The following is a 14,761-nucleotide window of genomic DNA, read 5'->3' as shown; positions in this document are numbered from 1 at the left end:
GAAAATGTCTGATATCATAATAAGCAAGAGCCAGAAAACTTAATGTGAACATACATTTGGCTCTTTCTACATAAATATAGCATACACACTATTTAAATGTAACATTGGTAAGTATTTGCATGAAACCTAAAGGGTGAGTAGGTCCAAAGAACACCGTATACAAGATGTTGACAAGCTTAGCTGTTTTCCGCAATGATTATATATTCTATTAAAAACTTAAAAAAGCAGTTGCCATAAAAGAGCTTCAAGGTTAGAAGCCCACAACAGCTCCTGCCATAGCCAACGTCTCTGAGAGCAGAGTCACCTACAGCAGAGACAATAATGAAAATCAAGCTCTCTGAGCCAGCGTGTCCAACTGAGAAGGCGAAGGCATGCAAGGGGGGACCTGGGGAATACCCACACAAGGAAGCCCGCCAGCAGCAGAACAAAGGCAGCCGAGAGGATGCCCAGGAAGCCAAGAGAGAAGACGGCTTGGAGAAAGCGCGAGCAAAGGCAGAGGCCAAATCGAGATCAAAGAGGATGGAGATAAATCAAAACCACAGCAGAAAGTGAATAGCCATATTGAAATGGTTAAGATTACCTATTTCCATCGCAACTGAGAGCACTAAGGGTTTGTCTTGGGAGAGGAGGGGCCAGAATGGACCTCTGCGGCAAAACACACAGGGGTTATCACTCTAGTTGTCTGTAGTCCAAAACCAACAGAAGAGAAACCGTGTGGTTTGTTCTAAAGGGTTACACTCACCCAACTGTGGAGCAGGCAGGATTCTAGCTGCTCGGACTGGGCCGTGGCGAACAGAGAAGAGCTCCTGGGCTTCCCCGCTGATCTGCAGAAGAGGAAACAGCAATCATCTCAGTATATTAAACTGTGGGTCATGATGCTACTAGATGGTAACAAAATCTAAGTTTGGCTGTGGCTTTTCCAGAAGCACACGCATGCAGACACCCACATAATACATTAGCATGGTAGGCTAGCCTGCATATCAAACACACCCCTATCTTCAATCATCGCAATCATTTTCAGGAAAACATTAGAATTTGTTCTTGGTGTGATCTTGAGAAAGTTTTCTGGAAGTCTGTAATTTCTCTCCATTAGGCCCTGAGAAGTCTGTGCAGTTCCATGTTAGGGCCATTCAGCTGTGAGACTGCTCTGCAGTATTCTAGCTCAGTCACTGTTACTCTAACTAAATCATTCAAATCTATCAGCTATTCTTTTGTGATTACAAAACAAGGCTGCTAAAAACAACCTCCAAGACACCTCTGTCTGCGATATTTTGTGAACAATAAGGTTGTAAGTGAGCAACTTTGGAAGTCATCACTTTTAATATAAACAAAGATCAAACACTGTAGCAATGTCCGGTCCCTTGAGTAGAGTCAGAGTCGGTGTTTGGATATAAAGACTGCAGTACCCTGTTTCTCCCAAAGGCAAAAGGGGTATGTCAGTGCGCACCAAGTTTTAAAGATGCCTGTTACCTGCTGCTTGGTCTGACAAGCAGATTAAAATAGAAATAGCAAATAACAGCTTCCTAGACTGACTGTGCGAGGGGATACTAATATGGTCCCAGCACACTGCAGTGTCTGATGGCGTACATCGCATCAGAGAAGACAGTAAACAGTATAAAAGTGGTCCGAAAGACTCAAGACCTCCTAACAGACGCCACAAAGATAAAATCTCATTAAGATACATACTGCTCATGTTTTAATAGGCTTTGCCCAGCCACTGGTTTAAAGTAACAAGAATGTATCCATCATAAAAGGCGACGTGCACGCAGAGCTCCTGTTAGAAGGCGAAGAGCTCACATCTTCAGCCTCTCTCTATAGAAAGCTGTGAGCTGTAAGGGTCTTTCTTTCCTATCTGTTGGCCGCAGCAGCAAGTCCTCCCCACCGCACGAGCTTTGCAGAGTCACATGAGGAGCACAGCACGGACAGTGCGACAACAGCACCATCTACCCAAAGGCTCAAAGAAGCCAGCAGAGCAGGCCTGGGCTCCTGGGCTTCACAAGCCTTCGTAGCTTTCATTTCAATAATGAAACCTGTGAGCAACTCACACTGCAGCTCTCATGTCTCCTTTTACAGTAACAGAACAGAATCATTTAGGGGAAAACGTGAAGGATTAATTTGTGCAACTTCCATCCAATGCAGTGATCACACGTTCTCCTGAAATCTGAAGTATACCACATCCTCAGTTTCTAAACTCAGGTATGCTAACAGTGAAACAGTGGTTGTCTACTTATACTAAAGACGTGTTGTTGCCGAGTTCTGGAGAACAAACAGAAAATGACAAAGCAGAGAATGGTGACCAAGCCATTACATTTAGGAAATACAGTATCCACTAGACAAAAAAATAATTAAGTCTATTCTTTTATAGAATAAAAAATAAAAGTATAAAAAAATGTAAGGCTTAAAGTTGTATAGTACAAAGTAACGAAAAATCTCACAGGAGTGAAATTTACACCCATAACAAATTACAATGTGAACACAAAATCTCCCATTCTGTACTACTGTTTCCATGTGCCAGAACTGGCACTTAGTTTTTTACTATATCAAACAAAACTCTAATGTTAAAAAGGATAACCTTAGCCGGGCGTGGTGGCACATGACTTTAATCCCAGCACTCGGGAGGCAGAGGCAGGTGGATTGCTGTGAGTTCGAGGCCAGCCTGGTCTACAAAGTGAGTCCAGGTCGGCTAAGACAACAGAGAGAAACCCTGTCTTGGGGGGGGGGGGGGGGAGGAACGTACGGCAACAGGTGAGGCGAGACTGAAAATGCACCACCACATTCACTGTCCACACTCGCACCCTGAGCTAGGGTTCTAGAACTGGAAAAGGGAAGGGAGGAGGCACCGTGTCACACAGAGCTGTGCACAATCAGATTGCATCCTGCTGCAATCACAAGTGTAACTCAAACTGTGGAATGTCAGTCTCGAATATTAGCCTCCAGGGAACGAATCCTCCAAATGATCCACGAAAATCCTACATGAGAACACACTGAGAGCAGAGAGCACTACCAAGGCATATCCTGAGAGACAGCCTTCCACACCTCAGAAAGGACACAGACATACAGGGAAGGTGCCCAGCTGCCTCTGATACTTTCATCCAGTGTGTTCATGGGTAACCTTGCTTTCAAAGAAACACCAAAACCATGTGAAATCAGTCAAAACTACATGTGTGATTCCTACAAAAAAGATCTCTGAAAATGGCCGTCTCAGCAATGACAAGCCTGTAGCCTGAAAGGGCGCTGCAAGCTCACTTTTAAACTGACAGCCCAAGAAAGGCTAGGAACAACCAAGGGGGAGTGGACCCACACTCCAGCTGCCAGGCCGCGAAGCCGGCACAGGAGGAGCCCGCTCCCCAGCTCCTCCTGCTCTCTGCCTTTGTTCCTGCTGGCATTTTAATTTCTGATGACAGACTTTTGTTGTTTGGGGCATAAACCGGACGTACCAGTTTGAAGGCACAATAACGAGAACAAAGAATGATTTGTTCACACTGTAAGAAAAAAAATCTTTTCCAACCATAGAAAATAGCTTCCGCATGGTGAAAATATGCAAATTACATACCAAACTGGAAGGGGGAAGGGGAATACAAGTTTAGAATCTCAAAACTCAATCTAAGGAAAAGGAAATTACAGCGCTCAGTACACATACAGAAAGATCTGGGAGGACTCTGAGAAAACTATCAGTGGATTCTAAAATCAAATAAAGGTCACCCAGGTTCAGAAGCCAGCCTGCTCTGAAACCCTGCTGTGCCACCATCACTCACTCCAACCCCACACAAGGGCCTCCACACTCATTGGCCCTGCTCCGCCATGTAAGAACAGAGAATTGCAGCTTCCAAATGACATTTTGGCAAACTTTCCTGAGAGGCAGCAATCTCTTTAAAATGTACAGGTCATTAGTTATATGTACAGATTAATGAGTGTTGCACAGAGCATCTGTGCTACTGACGTACACTCAGGAAGTGAGGGCTAGGCTGGTAGCAAATGCTCAGAAGGCAGAGGCAGGAGGATCTTCACCACAACTTCAAGGCCAACCTGGCCTACATCAGCTTGGGCTAAAAAGTCTCCAGAAAAATTAATAAGTAAACAGCAAAAGTTATGAAAATTCAGAAGGCTTGCCACATCCCTCCCCAAATCATAACCACAATCTGAGCTTCTCAGACTGGATGCAGTGTAACTGGTGTCGTGCTGTATACTGGTGGGACCTCTTCCGCACTATTATGGTCATGAATTAATCCATGTTGATGCATGTAATTACAAAGTTTTTCTTTCTCTAGTGCTACAAGACTCCCACTGGATGAAAACACTATGATTTTACATATCCCACTGCTGACAGGCCTCTAATACATTTCTAGTTCTAGGTGAATTGCAGCTTCATAGCTATTATGGTAACACAGGAGAAAGCAGGCATGGTGGCACACAGCTGTACCCCAGCACCCCAAATCTCCAAATGCTCAAACCTTTGAAATTGCAATTTCAAGGCTAGCCTGGGCTGTGCAGCAAAATCTTGTCACAAAACAGCAAATGCCGCCAGGCTGACAGGCACAACTATGGTCTTACTTATGTTTCTGGATCACAGGCTCAAGCTCTGCCTACCGGGCAGTATAGGGTGAATTCAAGACCAGGAAGGCAAACTTAGCGAGGCCTATCTCAAAAACAAACTTTTTAAAGGATAAACAGTGACTGCTAGGATACAGCTTAGTGTATGAATTCTTATGAAACAAAAAGTGAGGCCCTAGATTCAATATCTAATTCCAAACAATAGATATCACACAAATGTGAGGTCAGGAAACATTACATCATAATTCTCCAGCCCTTCCAGAGCACTACCTACTGGGTGTTCTCTAGAAGCTTCCACGCTGTCATTTAACTTTACAGAAATCTACACCACGCCCTTCCGGCTATTTTACAACACTCTGAAGTAGCAAAAAAACGACAGTAATGATGTTTTTTGAGTCAGTAGAAATTGACCCAGGGCAGTGTACACTCCAGGAAGAACTCAACCATGAACCCCGTCTCAGGGTTGGCAACTGCTGGGTGAAAAGACAAGCAAATGACCCTTGGTGAAAAGATGTAACAACTGCTCTGTGGAAAAGATGACTCCAGCCAGACACAGAGCCCACACCTGTAGTCCCAGCAACTGAGAGGCTGAGGCAGGAGACTTACTTACATACAAGCTAAAAACCATCCTGGCTTAAAAACAAGAGAAGACCCGTGTCCAAAAAGCAAAGCCTAGTTAGTACTTTTTAGAGTGCTTTGAACCTCTGAAAGGGACAGGCGGGTGCTGGAGCCTGATCCCAGATAGGAAACCGGGTTCAATCCCCATGCTGGGCAGGCACTGGACAGCAGAGAGGATAGTAATAAGGAAGGTTTATTAGAGTGCATGACAGCATTCCTAAATGCCTCCTGCTCTTCTTCACACTGTCCTCTGAACCACCTACTACAAGGTCCCAATATTTTCCTTAACTAAACTTAACTAAGGTCTCGGCCACGCAAACAGTTCACAGTCCTGTCTAGTCCCACAGATGATACAACCATGACCTTTACTGCAGGTGGCTTCAGTGAATATGCATGTGTGGCTCTTTGCAGGGACCTATTGGTATAGTTGCTTCTATTCTCAAGACAATTAAGGGGCTGGAGAGATCGCTCAGGTCTTAAGAGCACTTGTTCTTCCAAAGGATCAGAGTTCCGTTCCTAGAACTCATAGCACAGCTCTCTATGTAAGAGAGGACCTGATGCCATTTCCTGGCATACAAATACAAAACACACATACAAATACAGAGATACTTAAATAAAAAATTAAAAATATGCTGGGTGGTGGTACGGCACACACCTTTAATCCCAGCACTCAGGAGGTATAGACAGGTGGATTACTGAGTTCTAGGCCAGCCAGGGCTACATAGTGAACCCCTGTCTCAAAGTAAAACACAAAAAATAAAAAACAGGAGAAGAGACAAGACTCCACTTAAGACCACTGCTGCTTTTAGTGGGAACCCAGATTTGGTTCCCAGTAACCACAACTTAAGTGTAACCTCACTTCCTCGGGAGCACTAGTAGTACAAGTGGTGCACAGACATACATGCAGACAGAGCACACAAACACAATTAGAGGGAGGCACAGACGCAGCTTTCATACTGCTGCTAGCAGCATCTGAGGGCTCTCATGGCTTCGCACTCTAGCCAGCCATTAATGTCAGCCACTCTAGTAGAGCACCAAGATTTGTGAAGTTCGTGGATGAAAAGCATAAAGTCAGCCTCTGGGTGTGCCAGCCAGCCCCAAACCAGGCATGTAAACCAACTGCATTTACTATAGCGGGCTCCTGTGGGGTCAGACGATTTTCCACCGTTCCCCTGAATGCCTCAGGTGCTAAGACACTGCAGAACGTAACTGATACCCAAGGACTCATCTCGGCACCTCTGAAGAAGACAGATCACTAACTTAACCCCAAATAGAGGAAGAGCCCACCTTTTCCCACGCTGACATACAGGGGCTGGTTTAGTGACGCTACGCTTAATAAAGGAACTGTAAAGCCTGAGGTATTCACCTCATAGTGATAAGTGTACCTTACCACACTTAAGAGAACAGAAACTACAGACCACCCTGTCACCACAATGGAACTACCTCAGAAATTAGTACCAGCAAGACATCTGGAAAATAACAAAACACGAGGGAGATTAAGCAACCAAATTGTAAACAACACAAAGTTCAAAGACAAAAGTTTCAAAATTTTTAAAAAATATTTTGCTTATGATTTGTTTTCTCTGTTTTTATTTGAGCCAGGGTCTAATGCAGCCCACGCTGTCCTCGAACTCCTGACCCTGGAAAGTGCTGGGATCATAAGCATGTGTCACAAAGCTGAACTTTAAAACATTTTTACCAATTGAAACTAGTGGTAGACAGTCTCAGAGTGAAATCCACAGCACTAGTGCAGAGTTGAAAAAGGAGGCTCTAATTGTGAAATCTAAAACTACCTATGAAACAAATGAGAAAAGAAATGAATCAATGCAAGAAGGCACAAATAAGCATCAACTAGAAGTGAAATCAATAAAATTGAAAAAAGGAAATCAATGGGGAGGAAAAAAAATCAATGAAACCAAAATCAATAAAAGTTGTTACAGCTCAAGCTGCTCTAAGAAGGAAAGGCAGGCATGTCACATGTCTTAGAACCCTGGCGCCTGAGAGGCATGTAAAGGAAAATGCGGAGTTCAGGGCCAGCTGGGATACAGAATGTGACCCAGCCTCAAAAACCCAAGGGCTTCCAGCACGTGGGGTATGGTCACAATCCCAACACTCTGGAAGCTGAGGCAGGTCCAGACCGAGATACAGGGTGAGCACACGGTGAGCTCAACCCAGCTTCTGTCTCAAAAAACCATGGGTTTAGATAAATCCTAAACTGAGCTAGCTCTCCAGCCCCAGCCTCTGGTGGGGAGGGGGTGTCCTGCTAGGCTGGCCACTGAGCCTGAGCCCCAGGATCTCCACAGGAAAATTTTTTATAAGGGTGAGCTATTTCCCCAGTATCCAAAATCTGATTTTTTAAGTGAGCCATGAGACTTGGAAAGCAGGAAGAATTTCTCAGGTTTATCTCAAGCACATTTTGCCTTTAAATCAAAACTCTATTCATCTCGGAGTCTAAAGTGAAAGCTCTAACTCCTCCTGGGGAAGTCTTGGACAGCAAAAGCGCTAACATCTGTGTTCCTTAAAGTTTTATTCTCACTGCCCAAGTCACTCCCTGTGGGAACTAACAAAGCAGAGCACCTACAGCGCACACTGAGCTACGTTTATTAGATATATAAATTTGCTACATCAGGACAGCTTTGAAATAAGCAAAATAACTTATATAGCAGTGTGGCTATTACAAGACTGTGTTTAAAAACATGCTGGGTGTTGGTGATGTACTCAGGGAGGCAGAGGCAGGCAGATCTACAACAGAGTTCCAGGACAGCCAGGACTCTTACACAGAGAAACCCTTTTTAAAATGTAGTACATAATTAATATTAAATGAGAATTAAACCAAGGATTTGTTTGTTGAGGGAATAAATGGCAAATGATTGTTCCTATCTATAGAAGTGTTTAGCAGGTTATACCTTTAACCCACTGTTCTTAAATTCTGCTGTAAATATTTAATATCTACACATGTATCGAAATACATAAAAGTAGACACCGTGGAACAACTTAATCCATGGACCTATAGGAACGCTATTGCCTGTGCTTTATAACTTTGTTTAAAAAAGAAAAACTAGGGCACATGTGATGGTACATGCCTCTAATCTCAGCATTGGGGAGACAGAGGAAGGAGGACCTGTCAGCTCCAGGTCAGCCCAGTCTACACAGCGCCAGCCAGTCAAGGCTACACAATGAGACCTCGTCTCAAAAAACAAGAAAAGACTGATGCCAGAGATATTACTCAGTGTTTAAAAGCATGGCTGTTCTTTCCAGAGGACCTGGGTTTGATTCCCATCACCCACATGGTGGCTCACAACATTTTGTTAACACCAAGATCCTTCTCTGGCCTTTAAAGGCACCAGGCACTCAGTGGTGCGCACACATACACACAGGCAAAACAGCCATACACATAAAATAAAAATGTAAAAATTCTTAAAATAAGTAAATGAAGTAAATGTTGGCTCATCCCCTGGAGCAGGCACAGCACAATCCCTGAAGAGGTTAACAACAAAAAGAGGGGTGGAGCTGTACACAAACTCTACTTTCAGCTTAATTACCGCGTAAACCTGAAAAACCATACTTTAAATGTATACTAATGCACGAAAAACTATTATAATCCCCAAAATTAATGTCTCCCTAATAGGGGAAAAGGAGGGAAGAAAAGAGGTGAAATGTAAAAGCATAGAGGTGAAAGGAAGGAATGAAAAGAAAAATATATTTAAGAACATCGATTCTAGGGCTGCAGAGATTAACACCACTTGCTCTTCCAGAGGACACAGGCTCAGTTCCCAGTGCACACATGGTGACTCACAACTCAGGTCCCAAAGGACTGGCTGCCCTCTTCTGAACTGTGTAGGCGCCACATGCACAGGGTGCACATATAAACATGCCGGCTAAACAGTCATAAACACAAAATGAATAAATATGCAAATATTTTAATTCAATTCCTAAAGCAACAAAAAGGCTCATGCACTCCATATAAATACACAACTGTGTCATTATCAGTTTATAAACTGGCAACAATCTTACACTAACAGAACTGACTAAAACTACTTAAAACGAAAACTGTAACATGATAGTTTACCCTGAAAAGTAACAACAGAACCTCTTTTCATTGGAAAGAAATGGATGTATATCACTATGGAATATGGCAACGGCAGGTATAATCTTCACTCAGTAAAGAAGACAAGACAGCAAGGCAGCATCTAGCACACATCTCGAGTGCTAGAGAGTCTGAAGCAGGAGGCATTTGAGGTGACAGAAGCAAGGAGATTTTTTTTTTGTTTTGTTTTTGTTTCTGTGTAACCTTGGCTGTCTTAGACTCACTTTGTAGACCAGGCTGGCCTTGAACTCACAAAGATCCGCCTGCCTCTGCCTCCCTGAATGCTGGGGTCCCAGGTGTGTGCCACCATGCTGGCTTAGCAAGGAGATTTTAATTAGCTATTAAGTAGCCAGAACAACCAAAGCAAATAAAAGGAGCTCACTGACTCTGCTGGGAATACCCTGAGCCCCCTTGCTGCTGTATAGCCAGTCCACAGGGTCATCTGCATCCAACACTCTCTCAGTGCAGGTGTGGTCACATCTATACTGATCACAGAGGTGCTCTTACTTCTGTTATTACTGCAACACTACACCTAACAACAAGTAATACAGGACTGCCATCATACTAGGTATTAGAACTACAAGTGACTTAAGTACTATAGTAATGTGGCTGGGTTATATGCAAACCAGGCATCTTCACCTCTTTAAAATTTGTTTCATTTTTATTTTATGTACATTGCTATTGGACTACATGCATGTCTGTGTGAGGTTGTCAGTGTCCCTGGGACAGGAATTGGAGACAGTTTTGAGACGCCATGTAGGTGCTGGGAATTAAAGCCAGGTCCTCTGGAAGAGCAGTCAGTGCTCTTAACCACTGAGCCATTGAAAGCCTTTAATGCCAGCACTCTGGAGGCAGGCAGAGGCAGGTGAATCTCTGAGTTTGGGGCCAGCTTGGTCTACAGAGTGAGCTCCAGGACAGCCAGAACTACACAGAGAAACCCTGTCTCAAAAACAAACAAACAAACAAACAAACAAACAACAACCTAAAGAAGTATCTACACACTCTGTATGTATTGGAAGGGCTGTGGTATATTGGAACCAATCCTTCCATAAATTGTGGGATTATATTTTCACTTTAAAAATTAAAGAAAAAGCCAGGCGGTGGCAGCGCATGCCTTTAATCCCAGCGCTTGGGAGACAGAGGCAGGCGGACTTCAGTGAGTTTCAGGCTAGCCTGGTCTACAAAGTGAGGACAGGGTAGCCACGGTTACACAGAGAAACCCTATCTCAAAAAACAAAACAAAACAGAAAGAAAAAAAAAAAGAGAGAGAAGAAAGAAAAAGGGAGAAAGATTGCCCAAAAGTGTTGACCTCAAAAGCCATTGGCGTTTCCTACAGGTCTCAGGCAGGCATGGTGGCACTGTAAGACAAGCTAGGAAGGCTGAAGCAGGAGGCTCGCCATAGCTGGGGAATTTAAGATGCCTGGACATCACAGAGAGAAGCCACCTTGAAACATCAAGCTAATATCTCTTACTTAGGAGGCCTTTTGTTTTCAGCAGCAGCTGCCAGTATTCCATGTTACCGCTCTGCCTCCATAGTTTCATAACCTTAGACAGCAGTGTGAGGAACACATTCCTAACAGTCAGGACCAGTGCTGCACACTCCTACAAATAGGAGCAAGAATGGAGTATGTTTCCTGTTTTATTTTTGCTGCCCAACCACAAATGATTCAGCTGATGCCAGAGTGTCAGTGTCTCCACTGCTGAGTCTGTGTGCCAGCAAGGAAGAAAACACAAACCACAAAAACCACCTAAAATGTGTATTTGTGAGAACTTACAACTTAAAGAACAGATATTTGCTGACCACATGAAGGAGACAGCAAGCCAGTCTGTATTTTGGTCTTGACACTAAATACAAAACACAAAACTTGAAGCAAGAAGGAAGTGAGTCCCGGGAACAGTATGAAAACCACAGAACATAAATAATGAATGGAACTTGTAATCATATTTTCATACTTCCAAATTTTCACACACATCGAAAAAGCACTGAGGCAACTTTAACCTTTTCCCTCTGGCCTGCTTTTCCAAAGGGAGATGAAAGGAGAGCGAGCGGCATGGTGCAGCGTGGCTACCCACAGCTGACTCAGACTCTGCACTTCAAACCCCAGCCGTGACTTCAGCACCCACCAATCTAAGTATCATCGGCCCTTTGAAGCTGCTCTAATGGTATCTTCCATTTGCAACTAACACTTCTGTAGTCAAAAGACCTTCCTTGGGGTGGCTGTTAATGCAAAACCACTCAGACACTTGCGCCAGGAGGCAGACTGGAAGGTGCTCCGAAGTCAATGTAGCACCATTACAGAGAGTGTCGGCCTAGCAGCTGTCATAACACTTCACAGTCACCCAGGCACACAAACTCCATTGCCTCTAATTCATTCTTTTACAAGAGCTTGAATGGGATGAATCTAAAATATACACTGAGCAGACAAAGGAGATTCCATACTGCATCAATCTGAATTATGTTTAAGAACTGCAAAGCTAATCTGTGCTCAGGGCAATGATTGTCCTACCCGTGGCGGGGGGCAGGGTGGAATGCTCACTAGGGCGCTTCAGAAGAAAGAAAACATCCTTAGAATTTCTTCCAATGAAGTTTCACTTACTTGTCTGTGTGCATATATGCACAATCACACATACACATAAAAAAAAGTCTAACTATAAACTTGAAGTTTGTGCAAGGTGTGGTGGTGCACACCTGTATTTTCAACACGTTGGGAGGCCGAGGCTGACAGATGTCTGTGAGTTGGAGGCCAGCATGGTCTACAAAGGCAGTCCAGGACATCCAGGGCTACACAGAGAAACCCTGTCCCTTTATCTTGTGGTATGTATCCAATATAAACAATCTATGTTACTTCAAATAGCAAAATCTATAAGCTATCAATTCATGAAAAAGACATGGAGGAAGCCGGGCGTGGTGGTTCATGCCTTTAATCCCAGCACTCGGAAAGCAGAGGCAGGTGGATCTCTGAGTTCAAGGCCAGCTTGGACTACAGAGTGAGTCCAGGACAGCCAAGGCTACAGGGAGAAACCGGGTCTCGAAAAACCAAAAAAAGAAAAAGAAAAAGACATGGAAGAAGCTTCATGCATATTACACTAGAACAGACAGCTAGGTGAAATGCCAAAGGCAGTACCAAGCAACAAGAAGTGTGATGGCCTCTCTACTCAAGGTGTGAAAGCATGGGTGAGCAATGCTCGGGATTCTAGAGCAGTGACATGTGAAAGCATGGGTGAGCAATGCTCGGGGTTCTAGAGCAGCGGCACATGTGAAGCCATGGGTGAGCGATGCTGGGGTTCTAGAGCGGTGACACATGTGAAAGCATGGGTGAGCGGTGCTGGGGTTCTAGAGCGGTGACACATGTGAAAGCATGGGTGAGCAATGCTCAGGGTTCTAGAGCAGCGACACATGTGAAGCCATGGGTGAGCAATGCTGGGGTTCTAGAGCGGTGACACGTGTGAAAGCATGGGTGAGCGGTGCTGGGGTTCTAGAGCGGTGACACGTGTGAAAGCATGGGTGAGCGGTGCTGGGGTTCTAGAGCGGTGGCACGTGTCACTGCACATTTATCAAAGCCCACAGTGCAGCAGCATGAGTGAGCCCTGGCAACTGCATCACTGGTGTAGAATGCTGGCCGTCACGTATGCATGGGACATACAGGGACATACAGCAGCTCCATACTTCTACTCAACTCTACTGTCTCAAAAAGCAAATACAGTGAGGCAGGACTGTGCTTGCCTGTTACTCCCAACTCTGAGAGACACAAACAGGCAGCTTTGGAGCCCTCCCTGGCCAGACAGTGGAGCTGAAACAGCAGCTTCTGGTTTGAAGGCAGTAAGAAGGAGCAACTGAGGACGACACCCGTCCTCCTCTCAAGCTTCTGCATGCCCTCCCAGGAACCGCACGCATGCACATTCAATAGGCACCACATCCACTTACAAATAACCAAATAAAAATCAATTATATGTACATATTCCTAGAAAGAAAGAGAAAAAAAAGGCTCTCATTCAAGAGAGTCCAATATAGGAAAAACCTCATTTATGAAGTGTTGATTGGCCTACATCAAATTAGTCAAATTTGTATAATGCTATTAAAGCACTCAGAAAAGTTAATTTTAGATGGATTTGTCAAAAAGACCGCCTGAACAAACATATTACAGGGGAAGGACTAAGTGAGAACAAGAAGAAATCACATATGAAAATGCCATAAATGAAACCCACTGCTTTGTCTGCTAACCTAAATGTCAATAAAATAATGAAACTAATAAAAAGTTTTTAAATATTAGAGTGACACATGCCTATAACCCAGTCCGTGGGAGGCAGCCATAGGCCTACTGACAAAATTTTGAGACCAGTTTGAGTTAGAAGGAAACTCTGACTCAAAAAACTAAAGTAAGAAAGAAAAGACAATATGAGAAAAACATTTCACTTCCGTAATACAGGTGGATTCCACAAGTTCTCAACATGCCCCTTCATTTCTGCTTTTAGTCTATGTGACGCCCAATGAAGACCTGCCCACCACGTCTTCCAGTAAGAAAAGAGAACAAGCAAAGAACCCTTGTGCTCAGCCACGGCCAGCACGGGAGTCCTGGATGGGCTCCCAAGCCCTGCTCACCAGGGCACTCAAATCACTCACTCGATGTTATTCCCAAGTGAAACCTATAAAAATGTTTCCTGCCTAACAATCTCAACGTGACATGGTCTATTGGCATATAGCTTCTAATAAATAATGGACTAATTGGTTGTTACCTCAAATATGCCCTCACGTGTTTGCTCTGAAGTTTTTGGTATGTAAAGCAATACTTAAAGCTCTAGGGCAGACAGTTCCTGCTTTTCCTAAGTGTGCCAGTGACACCTAGCGTCCAGCATCCGAAGCACACGCAAAGCTTCAGAGAGCACCTCAAATAACCTTCACATACATAATCAGCATCTCCAAATACTATAAATAATAGTCTCATAATACACTATCTCATGATTTCATATATTTACATATATTTCATATATTTACAAACATAAATATTTGTAAATATGTTAAGAAATCTAAGTAAAGCTGGGCATGGTGGCGCATGCTTTAAATCCCAGCACTCAGGGAGGCAGAGGATCTCTGAGTTCGAGGCCAGCCTGGTCTACAAAGTGAGTCCAGGACAGCCAGGGCTACACAGAGAAACCCTGTCTTGAAAAACAAAAAAAAAGAGATGGCTCAGGGGGTAAGAGCATTGACTGCTCCTCCAAAGGTCCTGAGTTCAATTCGCAGCAACCACATGGTGGCTCACAACCATCTATGTGATCTGATGCACTTTTCTGGCCTGCACGCATACATGCAGGCAGTACACTGTATATGTAATAAATCTTTAAAAGAAAAAAAGAAAGACAAGCTGGGAGTGGTGGCGCACGTCTTTAACCTCCCCATCCCCCAGCACTTGGGAGGCAGAGACAGGTGGATTGCTATGAGTTTGAGACCAGCCTGGTGTGCAAGAGTCCAGAACAGCCAAGATAACAAAGAGAAACCCTGTCTTGAAA

At 44.1% G+C, this 14,761-nt stretch overlaps 1 protein-coding gene across 8 annotated transcripts in view; it reads right to left on the bottom strand.

Annotated features, from left to right (window-relative positions):
- Window positions 1-14,761, bottom strand: part of Bcas3 (BCAS3 microtubule associated cell migration factor) — a 464,077-nt gene that overhangs the window by 423,094 nt on the left and 26,222 nt on the right. For all 8 annotated transcript variants that reach the window (XM_051158189.1, XM_051158193.1, XM_051158191.1 and 5 more), the window contains exon 5: window positions 743-824. In XM_051158189.1, the coding sequence (XP_051014146.1) occupies window positions 743-824 (82 nt within the window). The remainder of the gene's footprint in view (window positions 1-742; window positions 825-14,761) is intronic.

The sequence above is a fragment of the Acomys russatus genome, chromosome 16 (genome assembly GCF_903995435.1).
Source record: "Acomys russatus chromosome 16, mAcoRus1.1, whole genome shotgun sequence".
In the NCBI taxonomy this organism is placed as follows: Eukaryota; Metazoa; Chordata; class Mammalia; order Rodentia; family Muridae; genus Acomys; species Acomys russatus.
Note: the sequence above shows the minus strand (reverse complement) of the source record. Positions and strands in the feature narration are given on the sequence as shown.